General features: G+C 43.6%; 1 protein-coding gene across 2 annotated transcripts in view; it reads right to left on the bottom strand.

The window, feature by feature from the left end:
• LIFR (LIF receptor subunit alpha) overlaps positions 1 to 14,794 on the bottom strand; it is a 76,906-nt gene that overhangs the window by 12,513 nt on the left and 49,599 nt on the right. For both annotated transcript variants that reach the window (XM_082723417.1, XM_082723416.1), the window contains exons 11-16: positions 14,121 to 14,283; positions 11,507 to 11,577; positions 8,739 to 8,952; positions 5,691 to 5,870; positions 2,894 to 2,995; positions 2,142 to 2,309 (exon numbers count right to left, since the gene is read on the bottom strand). In XM_082723417.1, the coding sequence (XP_082579543.1) occupies positions 2,142 to 2,309; positions 2,894 to 2,995; positions 5,691 to 5,870; positions 8,739 to 8,952; positions 11,507 to 11,577; positions 14,121 to 14,283 (898 nt within the window). The remainder of the gene's footprint in view (positions 1 to 2,141; positions 2,310 to 2,893; positions 2,996 to 5,690; positions 5,871 to 8,738; positions 8,953 to 11,506; positions 11,578 to 14,120; positions 14,284 to 14,794) is intronic.

Here is a 14,794-nt window from a genome sequence, read left to right as displayed (position 1 = left end):
CTCTTTGGTCATTTCCTTCTATTGCGCCCCCCTCCGCACCCCCCCCCCCGACAGAACTCCTATAAAGCATGACAGCACAGGTCGCCGCGTGCTCCAACTTCCTCATCGTTTTACTCCAAGTTTTCTCCTCTGCATTCGTCTAACTTGGGGAAGAATTTCTCTATCTCCCATGTAATTTCGCTATTATTTAATTCTTTAAAATTTTCTTTGATTACATTTTTAATTTTGATGAGTTCTTACCTATCTTCGGACCATTCTTTTTTAATTAACACCAGGTCCTTGCAATAAATACAGGGAGGGTATCTCAACTATGCAAGGATAGTTTTGGTTTTTGTTATAAAATTCTGTTTCCCTACTCTGAATTTGTTTTCTCTAACTTCTCTAATTTGTTTCTCTAATTTCTTCTGTTAGAAACCAGAAGAAATGTTAGAATCTTTCTCAACCATCTGGTTATCCCTGGCTGCTGGTCACAGTTAGAGCGAGCCCCTGGAAGGTCACTGTGAATGGGTGGAGCTTACTGGTTGGTGGGCTTCACTTACCACTGGTTGGGAATGACCAGGTCAATTTCTGGCCTTTCACTGGGACAGCCCCCCAATACCAGCACCTTTTGTGTCTTGCCCCAAGAACCATTTCCTTTTTCCAAAGAAAGATCCTCTTATCTCATCCAGGGAAATAGGCCTAGCTGAAGATGTCCTATTAGCTTCCTATTAGGGGAAGGAGAACAGGAAAGGTCACACTGCTCACTAGGGTGTCCCTCTCTCTGGGGGTTCTCTGGCTGTTTCTCCAAAGAATAAAGCCCTCATCTTCGGGCAGGGGAACAGGCACTCACGTTAGCTGAATGAAGTCGGTGTACAACTCTGGGGGTTCTCACTGCTCCTTAGAGACTTTCAGTGAGTCCTCACGGTTCAGCTCCTATCCATCCTAACCACCTGCCTCCAATCCCGACCCAAAGGATGAGTCAAATTATTTTTCGCCGCAGCCTGAACGTCCACCTGGATTTCACCATCCTCCATCCTCCAGGCGATCTGTCCTACTCCCATCAGCCTGACAGTGTCCAAATTTGGTGTACTCTTGTCTGTCTCTGGTTTTTTTGGCTTTAGGCTTTTTCTTTTCCTCTTCAACTTCAGTGACCAATGCTCCATGTCTAAATGGAAGTCTAGGTGCTAGAATTTTAACTGGTACAGCGTAAAATTTCTGAACATTTGAGAAAAATTTCACCAGACTCTAGGTATTTGTAGAACTTTGTATGTGGGGTTTTTCTCATTCACAGGCAACTGCGAAGGTTCTGGAAACACAGACCTTAGTGGTGAGGGGGCAGTGCACAGCTTGCACAGCTGCTCTGGGAAGTGCTTTAGCTGATGCCCGGGCAGCACCGCCATGCAGCACTGCTGTTCTCTACTTGTCGGACGGGCATTAAATAATTCAAATGGTTTTCTTCTGAGGAGAGGTCATTAAGGGAAATGAGAGCTCTCAAACTGAAAAGATGATAGCCTTGTGTTATGTGGCTATGAAGAGGAAACATCTGACTCCCAACAGAAATATAATTTAGGGAGAAGCCAAAGTCTGCATAAACATTTCTGTATTTATAAATTTAAAAATTCTCTATGGACTCTGGACATCCGCTTACCAACTGTCAAGGACTGACTGAACCTTTAAAGATCTAACGGATGCTCTTGTCCCCAGTCAAGTCAATTAAGCTTGCCAGCTCACCAAGGCCACGACTAACTGTGCGGACGGCTCTCTGTCAGGTAACAGCAGAGGCTCTGGAGCCCTTCTCTGGGTTCCTGAACTTTTCTCCTCCATTATTAGAATTACAGAAAGACTTTTTAAAAAAAATTTTAAATAACCTAGGTAAGATGCTATGTTTGTTATGCATGATACAAGATTGCTAAGAGATGATCTCTGTCCTACGGGGGCTTATAATCAAAGTCTGCAGAATAATTTAAATGAAAAATGGTACATGTCATTTATCACATACTAAAATCCTGGAAGTCTCATATTTATCCATTTTCCTTTATCTCTTTGTCAGTTTTGGAAACCAGTATTACTCAGCAGCACTTCTTTCTCTTTCCTTGGTTTTTAATTTATTTTTTAATTTTCTGTGGTTAAAGAGAACTTCCCACTGTAGTTAAGTGACTTACCGGATTCCAAACTCCTTATTTTAGACGTGTCTCTCTCTCCTTTTTCAAAGTAAAATAAATATCCTCTTAAAAAGCCTCTGAGCTCTTCCACGGGAATATCTTCCCATTTTACTAGTATCGAATCTGCAGATGTGTCCTCAACAGTGAAATTGGGCGCAACAGTCGGGGCTGCAAAGAGAAAAACGTCTGCGGCTAGAGCAGAGTTGAGGGACACAGAGGAAGACCGCAACATTTGATGAGATTTCTATCCTCAAGATTAACTGAATCTGAAATTAGAACTTTATTCTCTACTAAGTCCCACTTTCAGAGATACTAGCACAAGCACTGCTCCCGTGTAGCTCGTGCACTACTGACTGGAGACACAAGGGGCTTTCTCACAGCGCACACACCCGGCAGCGGAGGGAGAGGGTGCTCCCTCGGCAAAATCCGGGAGCAGCTATGCAAACAGAACTGTGTTTCCCCTCTGTACATAGTCTTGAAGTTAATGGCTTTATTAAACGTGTTTAAGTGCAAATTAAGTCTCTCTGACATCAAAATTGAGATTTCATTTCTCAATGACAACAGTAAAACTGTGAAATATAAACATTAACGAAATGAAGATTAAGTAATCACAATTTTCAATTTATCATACAAATTATTCTTCCTCCCTTAAACATCTCAATTTGTTTTTAGAATTCAATCTTGCAATCGCTATTTATTTCTAATTTCTCATGTTACCTTGGACTCTAAGAAAACTTACCCATTTAACTTACCCAGTTCTTCTATATATCCAATTATAGAACGGAGTAACTGATATCCTTGGTTTCTGCACCCATACAGAAAAAAATTGTATCTTACACCAGGTCGAAACTGATCTACAGGATGGAGACAATTAACTTTCGTTAAGCAAATATTACTATGAACATCTATTATGGAAATATCAAACCTATAATCATTTATTCCAAAATTTCCAAAGCTAATTTTAAATAGCTGTTTTCTTATCATTAAAAAAAATCCATTTTTTCAAAACTGGTAAATATTCAGAGTGAAAAATGACTGAAGAAAAATTAAATTCACTTCTGTTGTAGTGAAGAGTGTAAAATACCATGACTTTGAAGGGAGAGAACAGTAAACAGGGCTTTCATTCTGTTTCTTTAAGACCAAGCAAAGAGGACTTCTCCCCAAATTTGGGCCGTGTCAGTTTATTAGCCAATTCCAGGTCCAGGTCAAGCCTCTGGAAAGCCCTTCCTGCTCTAGCCAGTGTGATCTCTCTCTATCCCCTTACCCTGAAAAGCAGATACTAACATTTCCGCTCAACCCTGCTGCTTCAAGTACGCTGGGCCACAGAGTCTGTTTCTCTCTACAGCATCACTATTTAGTGCCCTTGAGTTAACGTCACAGAACATGGAAGAGAAGCATCTTAACTTCAAAAATCCCCCTTTCAAATACCTCCTTGGCACAATGCAACATGTGAAATGTTGGGAACAAAGAGGCAGACACTGTGTGGGCCGTGGCCTAGAAAGGTGGTAAGAGTGGTGGGGAGACAGATGAACGGGGGTAACCAAGACACCACATGCTAGACTACAGGGACCTATCACAGGCTGGGGCACCTTTACCGTGCCACTGAATGAGTCTAAGAGTACCACAAAAAGCCACCAAGAGGTGACATCTGAAACAGGGTCTTAAAAGGTAATTAGGAGCTCAGCAGCGGTGGTCTAGGAAGAAGATCCCGCCTGGGGGAAAACGGCAGCATGCGGGGTTGCGCTGCATTCATGGTGAGCAACTCTTCTGGTGTGGTCAGAGCACCAGTTCTCTGTAACTATGCACCCACGGAACACCAGTGCTTCCGCAAGCTCCAGAGTGAGATGGCCAACCTCTAAGATCGTTCTGTAACATTTTTCGTTGGCGTCAGGCATGCCTGAGGTTAGTTTAATCTTCACGTAAGTTAGTAAACTGTACCTAGTCTTAGGATGATTAGTGTGTCAACATTCTGTAGGGTTCTGCTACCTTAAAATGAAAGAAGGACTGAGTGGGGACTATGGCTTTAGTTCTGTGTTCTGAGGTGGTAAAACAGACAGCTGGATGAAGAGATGATCAGTTGAGGAAAGGACAAGAAGGGCCTCCTGCGGCCTCCTGTGGCCACGGTGTTGTCCCGGCAGCAGTAAATGAGAGAGACAATTCCTGGCCTCCCGAGGCACTGAACCTTCTGCTTCGAATTTGAATCCTGGTGCTGCCACAAGCTGGTTCTGTCACCTTGGGCGGTCATCTGACTTCTCTGAGCCTTTCTCAACCACTGTGGGGCCTTTCCTCACCTGCTGCAATCGGGAGCTTCTCCCTCTCACCCTAACAGGTCTCAGCTTCAACTTCTGTCTCTAGATGCTCTAAGACGACCCCCTCCACACCACCGAGCCTGCCCCAGTCCACCCTAGTTATTCTCAAAGCCCAGGTGCAGAGGTGGAAGAGGGACGAGAATCCACACGGTGTACATTAGGCTGGTGTAAGGCTTGGGCAGCCCCAGGTGGGGAGGGTGCGAGGGCAGGTGCGGGGGTGGGGGGAGCGCCAGGGAAGGAGAAAGGGAACCATCAAGTATTTCAAGTAGAACTGGCAAATACTCTTAACCAACTTGGAGTAATCTAGCGGACGGGACTCATCTTCACCAGCTGATGGTGAAGAAGCAAGCGGGCAGCACCGGCTCCTGGGAGAGAGGATCCGCCTACTCTCCTGGGCTTCCCCTCAACGTGAGAAGAACCAGGACAGGGGGATGACCTCGAGAAGCATCACCACTGAGGCTGCAGGATCCAGAATCCCCAAGGGCAGGGGCACGAAACACTCACAGCTACTCAGAAGGAACAATGGTGGTAGAAAGAGGGCCATAATGTCCAAGGGCAAGGCTGGCTTCGCCTGCTCCTGTTGTTCTCCTCATGGCTGACCTGTAGGCTGGTGCTATCAAAAGCAGCGTGCCTTACAGGACTACCGGCCTGTCAACAGTCAGGCGCCGGGAACCGTCCCCTCCCCGCCCCACACACCCTGTGCCCCCTGCCACACGGATGCCCCCCATCCTCCTTCAGTGGCCTCTGTTCTTGGCTCTGCCCAGTAACCTGTGCTTGGACACATGAAGGCAAAGGTTGAGGGGTGAGACCACACTGCTTAGGGCTCCATGGTTTTCTTTCTTCAGGAGCATTCCTCCATGCTGCTATGGCTTTGACGCCATCTGTGGTGCTACTTAACATTCCACTTTACAGATACACTGTAACTGACTCATTCTCTTATTTGGGTTTTCAAGTTTTGTGATTACAAGGAACACTATGGTGAACCTTCCTAGATGCAATCCTGTGTTGCTCTCTGATTATTTCTTAGAATAAACTCCTCGACAAATAATGACTAAATTAAAAGACAGGAACCCCTTCCCATGCATACTACTACAAAGCACTTTCCAGAAAGGTCAAACCAATTCACACCCATTCCTGTGGTAAGGCGTAAGGGACCACTCATCATATACAGTCACCTCACATATTGCTCTTTTAGAAATATTTTTAACAAGTTTCATGGAGAGGCATGAGTTCATCTTACCAGATTCTATTACAGTTTCAGTGCTGTTTGAAGGGACTTTTTTCCAGTCCATAAGGCATGGTTCAGACCGAGATGAGTTACACCATTTAATAACATAGTCACAAGTCATATTGGGATCGTAATTCCAAGTGAGGAGAATTCCATTTCCCATTCCGACAGCCTGCTCTACTTTGAGATCATCTTCAACAAGAAAGAAGTACATGTTACTTGTATTAAAAACAGTAATATAGGCGCCTGGGTGGCTCAGTGGGTTAAGTTGCTGCCTTCGGCTCAGGTCATGATCTCAGGGTCCTGGGATCGAGTCCCACATTGGGCTCTCTGCTGGGCAGGGATCCTGCTTCCCTCTCTCTCTCTCTTTGCCTGCCTCTCCATCTACTTGTGATCTCTGTCAAATAAATAAATAAAATCTTAAAAAAAAAAAAAAAACGAACGAACAGTAATATAAGGTATATCTCATGAAAATGGGCAAGAGTTAGAAAAACTACTTCACTGGACAGGAATTTTGAAAGAGTGCTCAAACTTCCTAGACCCGTAGCAAAGTTTAGAGGACTTACTCTGCTACTTTTGTTGTAAAAAGCTAATTGCCTGGGCCTTCAGATAGATTCGGAAGCTGGAAAGTCATGAAAGCGCACCTAGGACAGGTTGGGGCGCAGCAGGTCAGGGTGTGAAGGTCAACCAGGGCAGAGGGGTGGGGGAGGGGGCTGAGGGCATGCAGGCAATTGGGGAGGGTGGCAGTGTTTGGTGGGGAGAGGGCAGAACACATTCCCCTCCTCGCCCACTAAGGATGTGAGCTCTGTGAGCAGATGGGGGTGACTATGCCTGTGACCCCAGCCCTGGGGCCAGACCTATATAGCGGGAGCACGAGCATCCGTGGTGAACAAGTGGACCGACCAGCCCTTCTCTTCCTCTGAAGCCTCTGGGTGGGCTGAAGGGGCTTGTGGAGACGGGCTGAGGAATGGGGAATTAGCTGACATGCAGAGGGATCAAAGGCCATGGGATGGAATGGTCGCTGTGGGACGGAACGGCCAGCTTGCGCACAGGGAGGGAACCACACACACATACAGGACAGAGGGCTGAGGTGCAGAGGTTGGAGGGACGGGGGCTGTGCTGAGGTTCTGTCTCCCATGCTGTCAGATCTCAAGTCTGCAGATGATGGGGGGGGTGGTGGCTAGGCTGGGGGTGAGGACTGGGAAGGTTAGGCCCAAAGGGAGAGGGTATTTTCCACAGTTAATAGCAGAAAAATTTTTTTTTTTTTTACAATTTTATTTATTTGACAGTGATCACAAGTAGGCGGAGAGGCAGGCAGAGAGAGAGGAGGAAGCAGGCTCCCTGCTGAGCAGAAAGCCTGATGTGGGGCTCAATCCCAGGACCCTGGGATCCTGACCTGAGCCAAAGGCAGAGGCTTTAACCCACTGAGCCACCCAGGTGCCCCAATAGCAGAAAATTCTGTAACTGATTTTTATTCAAGGGTTCAGTAAAAAGCCAAAGAAAGGGTTTTTTGGGGAAAAAAATGGTATTGATAAAGCAATTCCTACCTGACACAAGACAAAAATTTGGCTTAGAATTCAGAAGACCCCGGACACAGGAGTGTTTTGGGCTCAATGTGATTAAACCCCCACACTATGAACCTGCTCCGGGGCCACAGGGCCTCCGACTCAGGAAATCCTCAAGGAAGGGTGATTTCTTCTGAGGCTTCCGTAACTGTCTAGGAGCTGATGCTATACTATTGTTAGTCCAGAAGTTACTGCCTTCTGAAGGACACATGGAAAAGGCAGGAAAACAATTTGTGAATTAAAAGACAACACAGCTATTGCCTATCACTGTAAAGCAATGAAATGTAGAATCTAAACCAGAAGGCTATCTTCTTAAGGATGTTCACACCGCTCTTCCCCTCTTTTTCTTTCTTTCTGCTGTCACAGCACTGCCTGAGGACCTCTCCCCTCTGGTGTGCGCTGCGATCTGGGCTCTGTGTTCCCTGTGTCTGAAAGGTACGGTGCTTTCCCTGTCCTTTCTTCCCTACGGTCCACTGAACAAAGCCAAGCAGCAGCTAAGTGCAAGGAGTAAGAAACTGCCTTGGTCAAGAGTTGAAAAGCTACTTGCAGGAACTTTAACTGGACCAGCAACTTTTCTTCCTTCAGGAGTGGCTGGTCACAGACCAGCGCCCCCATATTGGGGCAGGACAGCGAAGGGAGATGGGAGCAGGGAATGACCTGAAGAGGAATGAACTGAGAAAAGAGGCAGAAGTGGCTATGGGTTAAGTATTATGGATTACTGGTAATCCGTAACATTTAAAGAAAGGCACTCAGTTAATTTTAAAATGTTCTAGAGTGACTCTTTAAAGTTTACAATGAAGATCTAATTTAGATTTTAAGAAGAATTTCTTTTCTTTTTTTTTTTTTAAGATTTTATTTGATAGAGTGACGCCAAGAGAGCAAACACAAGCAGGGGGAGTGGGAGAGGGACAAGCAAGCTTCCCGCTGAGCAGAAGCCCGATGCAGGACTCGATTCCAGGACCCTGGGATCACGACCTGAGCACAAGGTAGATGCTCAACGACTGTACCACCTCGGTGCCCCTAAGAAGAATTTATCAGTAAAGGATTCCTATTAATAAAGAAATGTCTTATCAACAAAGCTGCTATTCAAAGTAAGTATTTTTTTCCTGCCTGGCAGTTTGTGGAACAGCCCAGCTGATACAGCAACAGGTCCCATGGTCTTGGAAAGATACCTGAAAATGGTCTTAAATAAACGTCTAAAACATTTCTTACTAGAGTAAAGTCCACCACCGTAACTCTCCAACGTTATGCCCTAATGTGACTGGGTAACACTAATTATTTTATCTAGCAGCACAGAGGTCTGGAGTCACCACGAGTGACTAATGGCTGCTGTCTCTCCAAGAATTCTGCACAGGAAAGGGCTAAATCCTCCTTACAGATCAGCAGCAACAGGGGCATGAGGAGAGAGCTGACCTTGTAAGAGCAGGCAAACACCCTTTAAAATGTTTCTCTGTAATTTCCGGTTCTTATATTCTGCATTACCTTAGGTACTCACCGTTTGGAATTTCCATGCTAGCTATTTTAGAAGGTGGTGATGAGCCAACAGAATTTTTTGCCACCACACTGATGATGTAGTCGTTTTTATCAAGTTGTAGTTCTGCCTTGTGTTGAGGATCAGGGATCTCAGAAAGAGACTGTGTCTCCTCATCAAGCAAACAGGATACATTATAAGAAAGTATTTTCCCATTTGCTTCATTAATGGGTAAAGGCTGAGAGAAACAGAAAAATAAATTGTCAAGAAACCTGCAACACCGGCCATGTGGTGAGGCAAGACCGTCAGGTGTAAACCAGACACCATGTCAATCATACAAGGCAACACCAGAATCAAGGAAGCTGCGAATGGTGTCAAACACAGATTCAGAAGGCACCGCGGCCAGGACAGATCTGATGCTGAGGAAAAAAATAAACTTACTGTAAGCAGTTTAAGAGCACAGAGCAATTTAAAAATTAAGCTAATACAAACCATTTTTTAGCCTCACATTTTTCAGAAGCAAACAAGAAAGTAACAAGAATGACTGCTCTACCAAACAAAACATAAAATATTACAACATTGGAGCGCCTGGAGGGGTCAACCAATGGGGCATGCGATTCTTGATCTCAGGGTCATGAGTTTGAGCCCCACACTGGTAGAGAACACTTAAATAAATAAAACTTTTAAAAAACAGCATCACAGTTTTTAAAAAAATATTTATTATTTTCTCAAAATAGTACATGCCCATTACCAGAAAATTTGGAAATGATACAAAAGTTAAAAAAAAACCTGTAAAATGTTCCCATATTCCCATCTCTTAAACACTCTTACATTTTTGCATTTTCTTCAAGTTGTTTTTCTAAGATGTAGATATTTCTAATTAAAATTGTTTTAATCATGATTTTATCTTTTTTTCACCTTTTTATAATATAGCTGTCTATAATATATACAACTGAATGGCTTTATATTTTATGTAGTATTTTTACCAGTTATTTGAATAATATAAGGAATATTCAAGTTGTTTCTAACTTATTACTAAAATTATACTTTGGTGTACCTTTTCGTACCACTTTTTTCTTTCAAAGTTAGGATTAATTCTTTAATGTGGATCTCCAAAGTAGACCTATTAAACTGCTTTTCCAGACTATTCCTCCAATTTATACGACAACGAACAGGATACTCTGATCCAGAATGACCGCGATATTAATACTCCGCTAAAACTCCTCTGAACAGGGACTCTCTGATGGCCTGTCCTACTGGGCCCTTTATTAGTCTAAGGCTCATGGGCCTTCTTTGACGCTACTGATAGCTCGCTCCTTCACAGAACCCCACCCTGGGTTTCTGCTTTACCAGTTTCTGGTCTTCCTGTCCTCTAACCTTCCCACTCTCCTCTGCGGGCTCCTCCATACGCTATCACCTACGGGTCCCTCCTTGGCCTCTTTCCACCCCGCGTGTTCTCCCTGAGTGATCCCACTTACATGCTACTCAAAGCTATGTCTTTAGCTCTGACTACCCTCCTGAACTCCAGAGCCTCACATTAAACCACTACCTATAAGACTCTACTTTGATACCCCAGTGGCATCTATTTTCAGAATGTGTTTTTAAAAAGTCAACCCCAACCAACTTAATTTTCCACCTAAATACACTCCTCCTTGGCAAATGGCAGAACCATTAACCTAGTCTCTTAAGTTACAATCACTTCAGTATTTTTAACTGTTGGTTAGGCATTCATCTAGTTTGAAGCACGGTCCCAGACATTCTCCACACTGAAGTAATGGTCCTGCAACACCAGGCCAATGAGTGGAGTGGGTACGGTAGGCTCCTGTTCCATCTCCTAATTCCGAAGACCCATGTGATGTATTGTCTTTGGCTAGAGGACGCATCAGCTATTACACCATGAAGAACAGATCTTGATCTATTGATCAACAGAACTTGATCCTAGCCGAAAGGCTGAGAAGCGACCCACTGAGGTGGTGTGGAACTGTAACTACGTCATCATGAAATCTGACAGACAACTGTGAGTAGCAGTGGATTTTCTAATCAAGGGTCAGAGGGGTACGCGGTCACACGCAGACAATCACAAAGCAACAGGACTTACAGTGAATCTGCACACAGACTTAACTTTCCTCAAAACTGACCTCAAATTTTCTTAAAAATAATGTTTTACCTTCAGTAACAAAATTCACTATTGAAAGGAATCCAATTATGGCTGCTCTTATAACATCTGACTCGAAAACAACCGTTTGTTTTTGAAGTTTGCAAATCAGATAAAGAATATAATGCTACAAAAATGTCTGCCCCAGTAGAGGAACACCAGTGAAAACACAATATAATTTATAGTGTATCTAAAAATTTTACAAAACCATGAAAGCCTTTTTAAGTGGCATACAGTAATACAATTAAGGGAAAACAAATTACATATGAGATATGTAAGAAATTTCCTATTCAGTGAAGAAAAAATGTCAACAGGACTGAGATTCTAACTTGTAGCTTCTGGGTAGTTTCTGGTTGTGTTTCTGACTCAGGTGAGAGAGAGGGAATTCATTAAATCCTTAGGTCCTTTGGAGGCCTCATGAAATCAAACTAATGAACACCACGATCTGTCAGAGAAGATTCCCGCCATACTGACCGCGGTGCATACGGGGTGATGGGCACTGTGGGGGCTGGCAGTAGGACTGCAAACAGCCAGTCTCAGAAACCCGGGCCCCTCGATCACCCAAGTACCACACGTAAGCTAAGTAACTCAACACAGTAGCACTGTTTAAATTCTCAGGCGAAAATCAGGTATTTACCTTCCAGTAGATTATCAAATTTTTTCCATCGGAACTCCACTCTCTCCACGTATCTGGTCCCTTTGAAGGAACTAGGAAAGAGATTTAAAAGTTAGCAGCTGAAGGCGTGGACTACATGCCAGTTGGTAACAGCAGTAATTGAAACAGTGGCACTTGCGATTTTTTTTCTAGGTTTTTGGAATTCTCCATAAAAATGTGAAAAGCGGCCCAGTGGCTTCCCCTCAGAAATGAAACAAGGGAAAAGCTGAGTGCTCAAGGCCTGCAAAACAGGAGGCCCCTTACAAAGGATTAAAATCACCCCTCAGGCCTGGAGGGATGTTTAACTCCGTCTCACATCCTCCTACCTCCCCTCACTCAAGTGGTGAGGACTCTCCCTGAGCACAGGCTTCTTGGTGCTCCTCAAATGTGCTGAGGACACCTGCCTCAGGCTTCCGGCGCTTTCTGTGACCCCTCCCCCCGCGCACAGAAACTCTCCTCCCCTGATCACCTCACCTCCTCCATCTCAGCTCCGGTGTTCCTCTCCTAGTTGAAGTCTTTTCTAGCTACCCAATTTAAAAAACTGCAACCCCTCCTCCCCTATCACCTTCTTTCCTTAGTCCCCTTTCTAGGCTTTATTTTTCTCTGTGGCACTACCCAACATACTATTTTTTAAAAATTGATTTCTAATCCTCTATCCTAATAAACTCCATGGGCAGAGACTGTTTTATTCAGTGCTATATCCTTGGTGACTACAACAGTTCCTGACACACTGTGGATGCTTTTTTTTTTTTTCTTTTTAAGATTTATTTATTTGAGAGAGAGCAAGCGAGGATGCATGTGAATGGGGTGGGGGGAAGAGAATCCTGAAGCAGACTCCCTGCTGAGTGCAGAGCCTAACATTGGGCTCAACCCATGACCCATGAGATCATGACCTGAGCTAAAACCAACAGTCAGCCCCTCGACCGACTGAGCCACCCAGGTGCCCCTCAGGAAGTATCTGTTTAGTGAATTCGTGCTATCATCTCAGTGAGGTATACATAAAATGGTTTCTTGTGGCAACAACAGTTCATCAACTGAACGCCAAAGGTCCTGTAGTAGCCAGTTTCCAAATGATCAGTGATACTGGTCACAGCTGCTGGTATGCCCACCTGGGTGTGGTCCTCTCCCACACTGTCACAGCACTGGCCTGGGTGACCAACAGAGTATGATAGATATGATGGTAGCTCCCTTCTAAGCCCAGGTCATAAGAGGCATTGTGGAGGCCGCCATGTTCTCCCTCTACTCACTAAGTCTAGGAGCAGCTAGCTGCCATGTTATGAGGATACTTGGCAGCACCACGGAGAGACCTACATGGCCAGCCTCGGCGCGAGCCATCCTGAAAGCCGATGCTCTAGCCCTGGGCAAGCCTGCAGCCCCCATCTCTGTCCACGCTGTGGCCTCACGAGAGACTGTAAGCCAGAGCTACTCAGCTAAGCTGCTTCTCAGTTTCTGACCTATACTCACTGTGAGAGAATATATGTTTACTGTTTTAAGTCACTGAATTTTAGGGTAATTCGTCAGGTAGCAATGGGTAACTAAATACACTCCCCTTTCTGGCCTCATACACGGCGTTCAGTTTTGATGATCCAGAGAGTTTTTTACATTTATCACAAAGCTTCTCTCATCTCTCTAACCTTCCTTCATGTGGAGAGGCAAAAATCTGAATTAACATCAGTCATTTTTTGTCTTACTATGCATTAATATTTTGGAAGAAATTTTTTTAAAGGATTCATTTATCTGAGAGAGAGAGAGAGAGAGAAACACACACATAAGCTGGGGGAGGGGCAAAAGGAGGAAGAGAGAGAAAATCCTCAAGCAGACTCCCTGCTGAATGTGGAGCCTGATGTGGGGCTTGATCCCAGGACCCCAAGGTCATGACCTGAGCTGAAATCAAGAGTCAGATGTTTAACCAACTAAGCCACCCAAGCGCCCCTGGAAGAAGTTTTATATTTTCTATATTATCTAGTACAAATAAAGCATTTGCTATCTTTTGTTGAATGACTCCTAAAAAGTATACCTATTCCTAAGTTTTTTGTTTTTCACTTTTAAAGCTGACATCTGACTATTCAAGGATAGAATCTCGTTTCATCTTTGGAAATTACCATACTCAGAACCAGTTACCTAATTTTGTACTTATTTTGGCCTCTGTGTACTACAGAAAATGAAGTTCAAGACCTCTGGCCCCATCCATTTCTCAGGCCAAGGTCACAAATAAAAGTTCCAACAAATTCTCTTTGTTAATATCTAAATAGATTATTAAAATTATAGGGAAGGGGGACAGAGTGTCAGAAAAATCACCCATAATCTTACCACAGTCTCAAGTCTATTTCCTCTACATCATCTTAGGACAGCTGCAAACATCCTGCAGACAGGCCTAGTCTTTCCACACAGCACAGCCAGCAGCTGTCCGTATTATCACAAACCTTAGAGCCACCACTTAAGATGTGCGGATGATATTTTACTAGCAGATATTATTACACAATTACCAATTCAAGCGTTATTCTTTTACTCACTTTAGTGACATTTTCTTTAAAAGTAAGTTGTAAAATTCAAGACCCACAGTAATAATCAGCTATAAATTATTTAGTGAACTTACTGGCTTCTGTGGTTAAGTATTTTTTTTCATTGCTCCATTTGCTCCATTTCCAGAAAGTTTCAGTAGAACAGCGAATCCGGAAAGTATATATGGTATACGGATTTAACTTGTCCACAGCTACAAGATAACTTGAATTTTCTACTCCTTTGATTGTGACATTCCGCTATTAAAGAAAATCAGTAAGTATATGTATGTACATGTAACATCATGTAAGAATTCTCATATAGATACACACACATACACATTTTAATAAGAAAGCCCTTCCAAATTTGTATCATAGACTAAATGTCCATAGGAGTTTACCTTAATAAAAGACAGTTCATCCACCAAAATATTTTAATTTTTACATAAATACAAAACTCATGAAATTATGCTCTATAGTAACAATAAACAGTATTTATGTGTCATTTTAATTCAAATATGATCTAAGTAATAATGGTAAGATAAATTATGCAGAGAGGATGATACACTCTTGCTCACTGGCCAATGGCTAATGGTAATACAATAGGCCTTAGTACACTTTAGTAATCTAAGATGACCTTGAGGATTAAATAAGTAAGCTGTATTTGGAAGCTTCTTTGAGGCAGGCATCATTTTATGCATTTTTTAATAGGGTACTCAGAACCTCTAGTATGGTGCTAAACATGTAGAATATATTCTTCAACAAACTCTTA

This window comes from Mustela nivalis (genome assembly GCF_964662115.1).
Source record: "Mustela nivalis genome assembly, chromosome: 3".
NCBI lineage: Eukaryota > Metazoa > Chordata > Mammalia > Carnivora > Mustelidae > Mustela > Mustela nivalis.
Note: the sequence above shows the minus strand (reverse complement) of the source record. Positions and strands in the feature narration are given on the sequence as shown.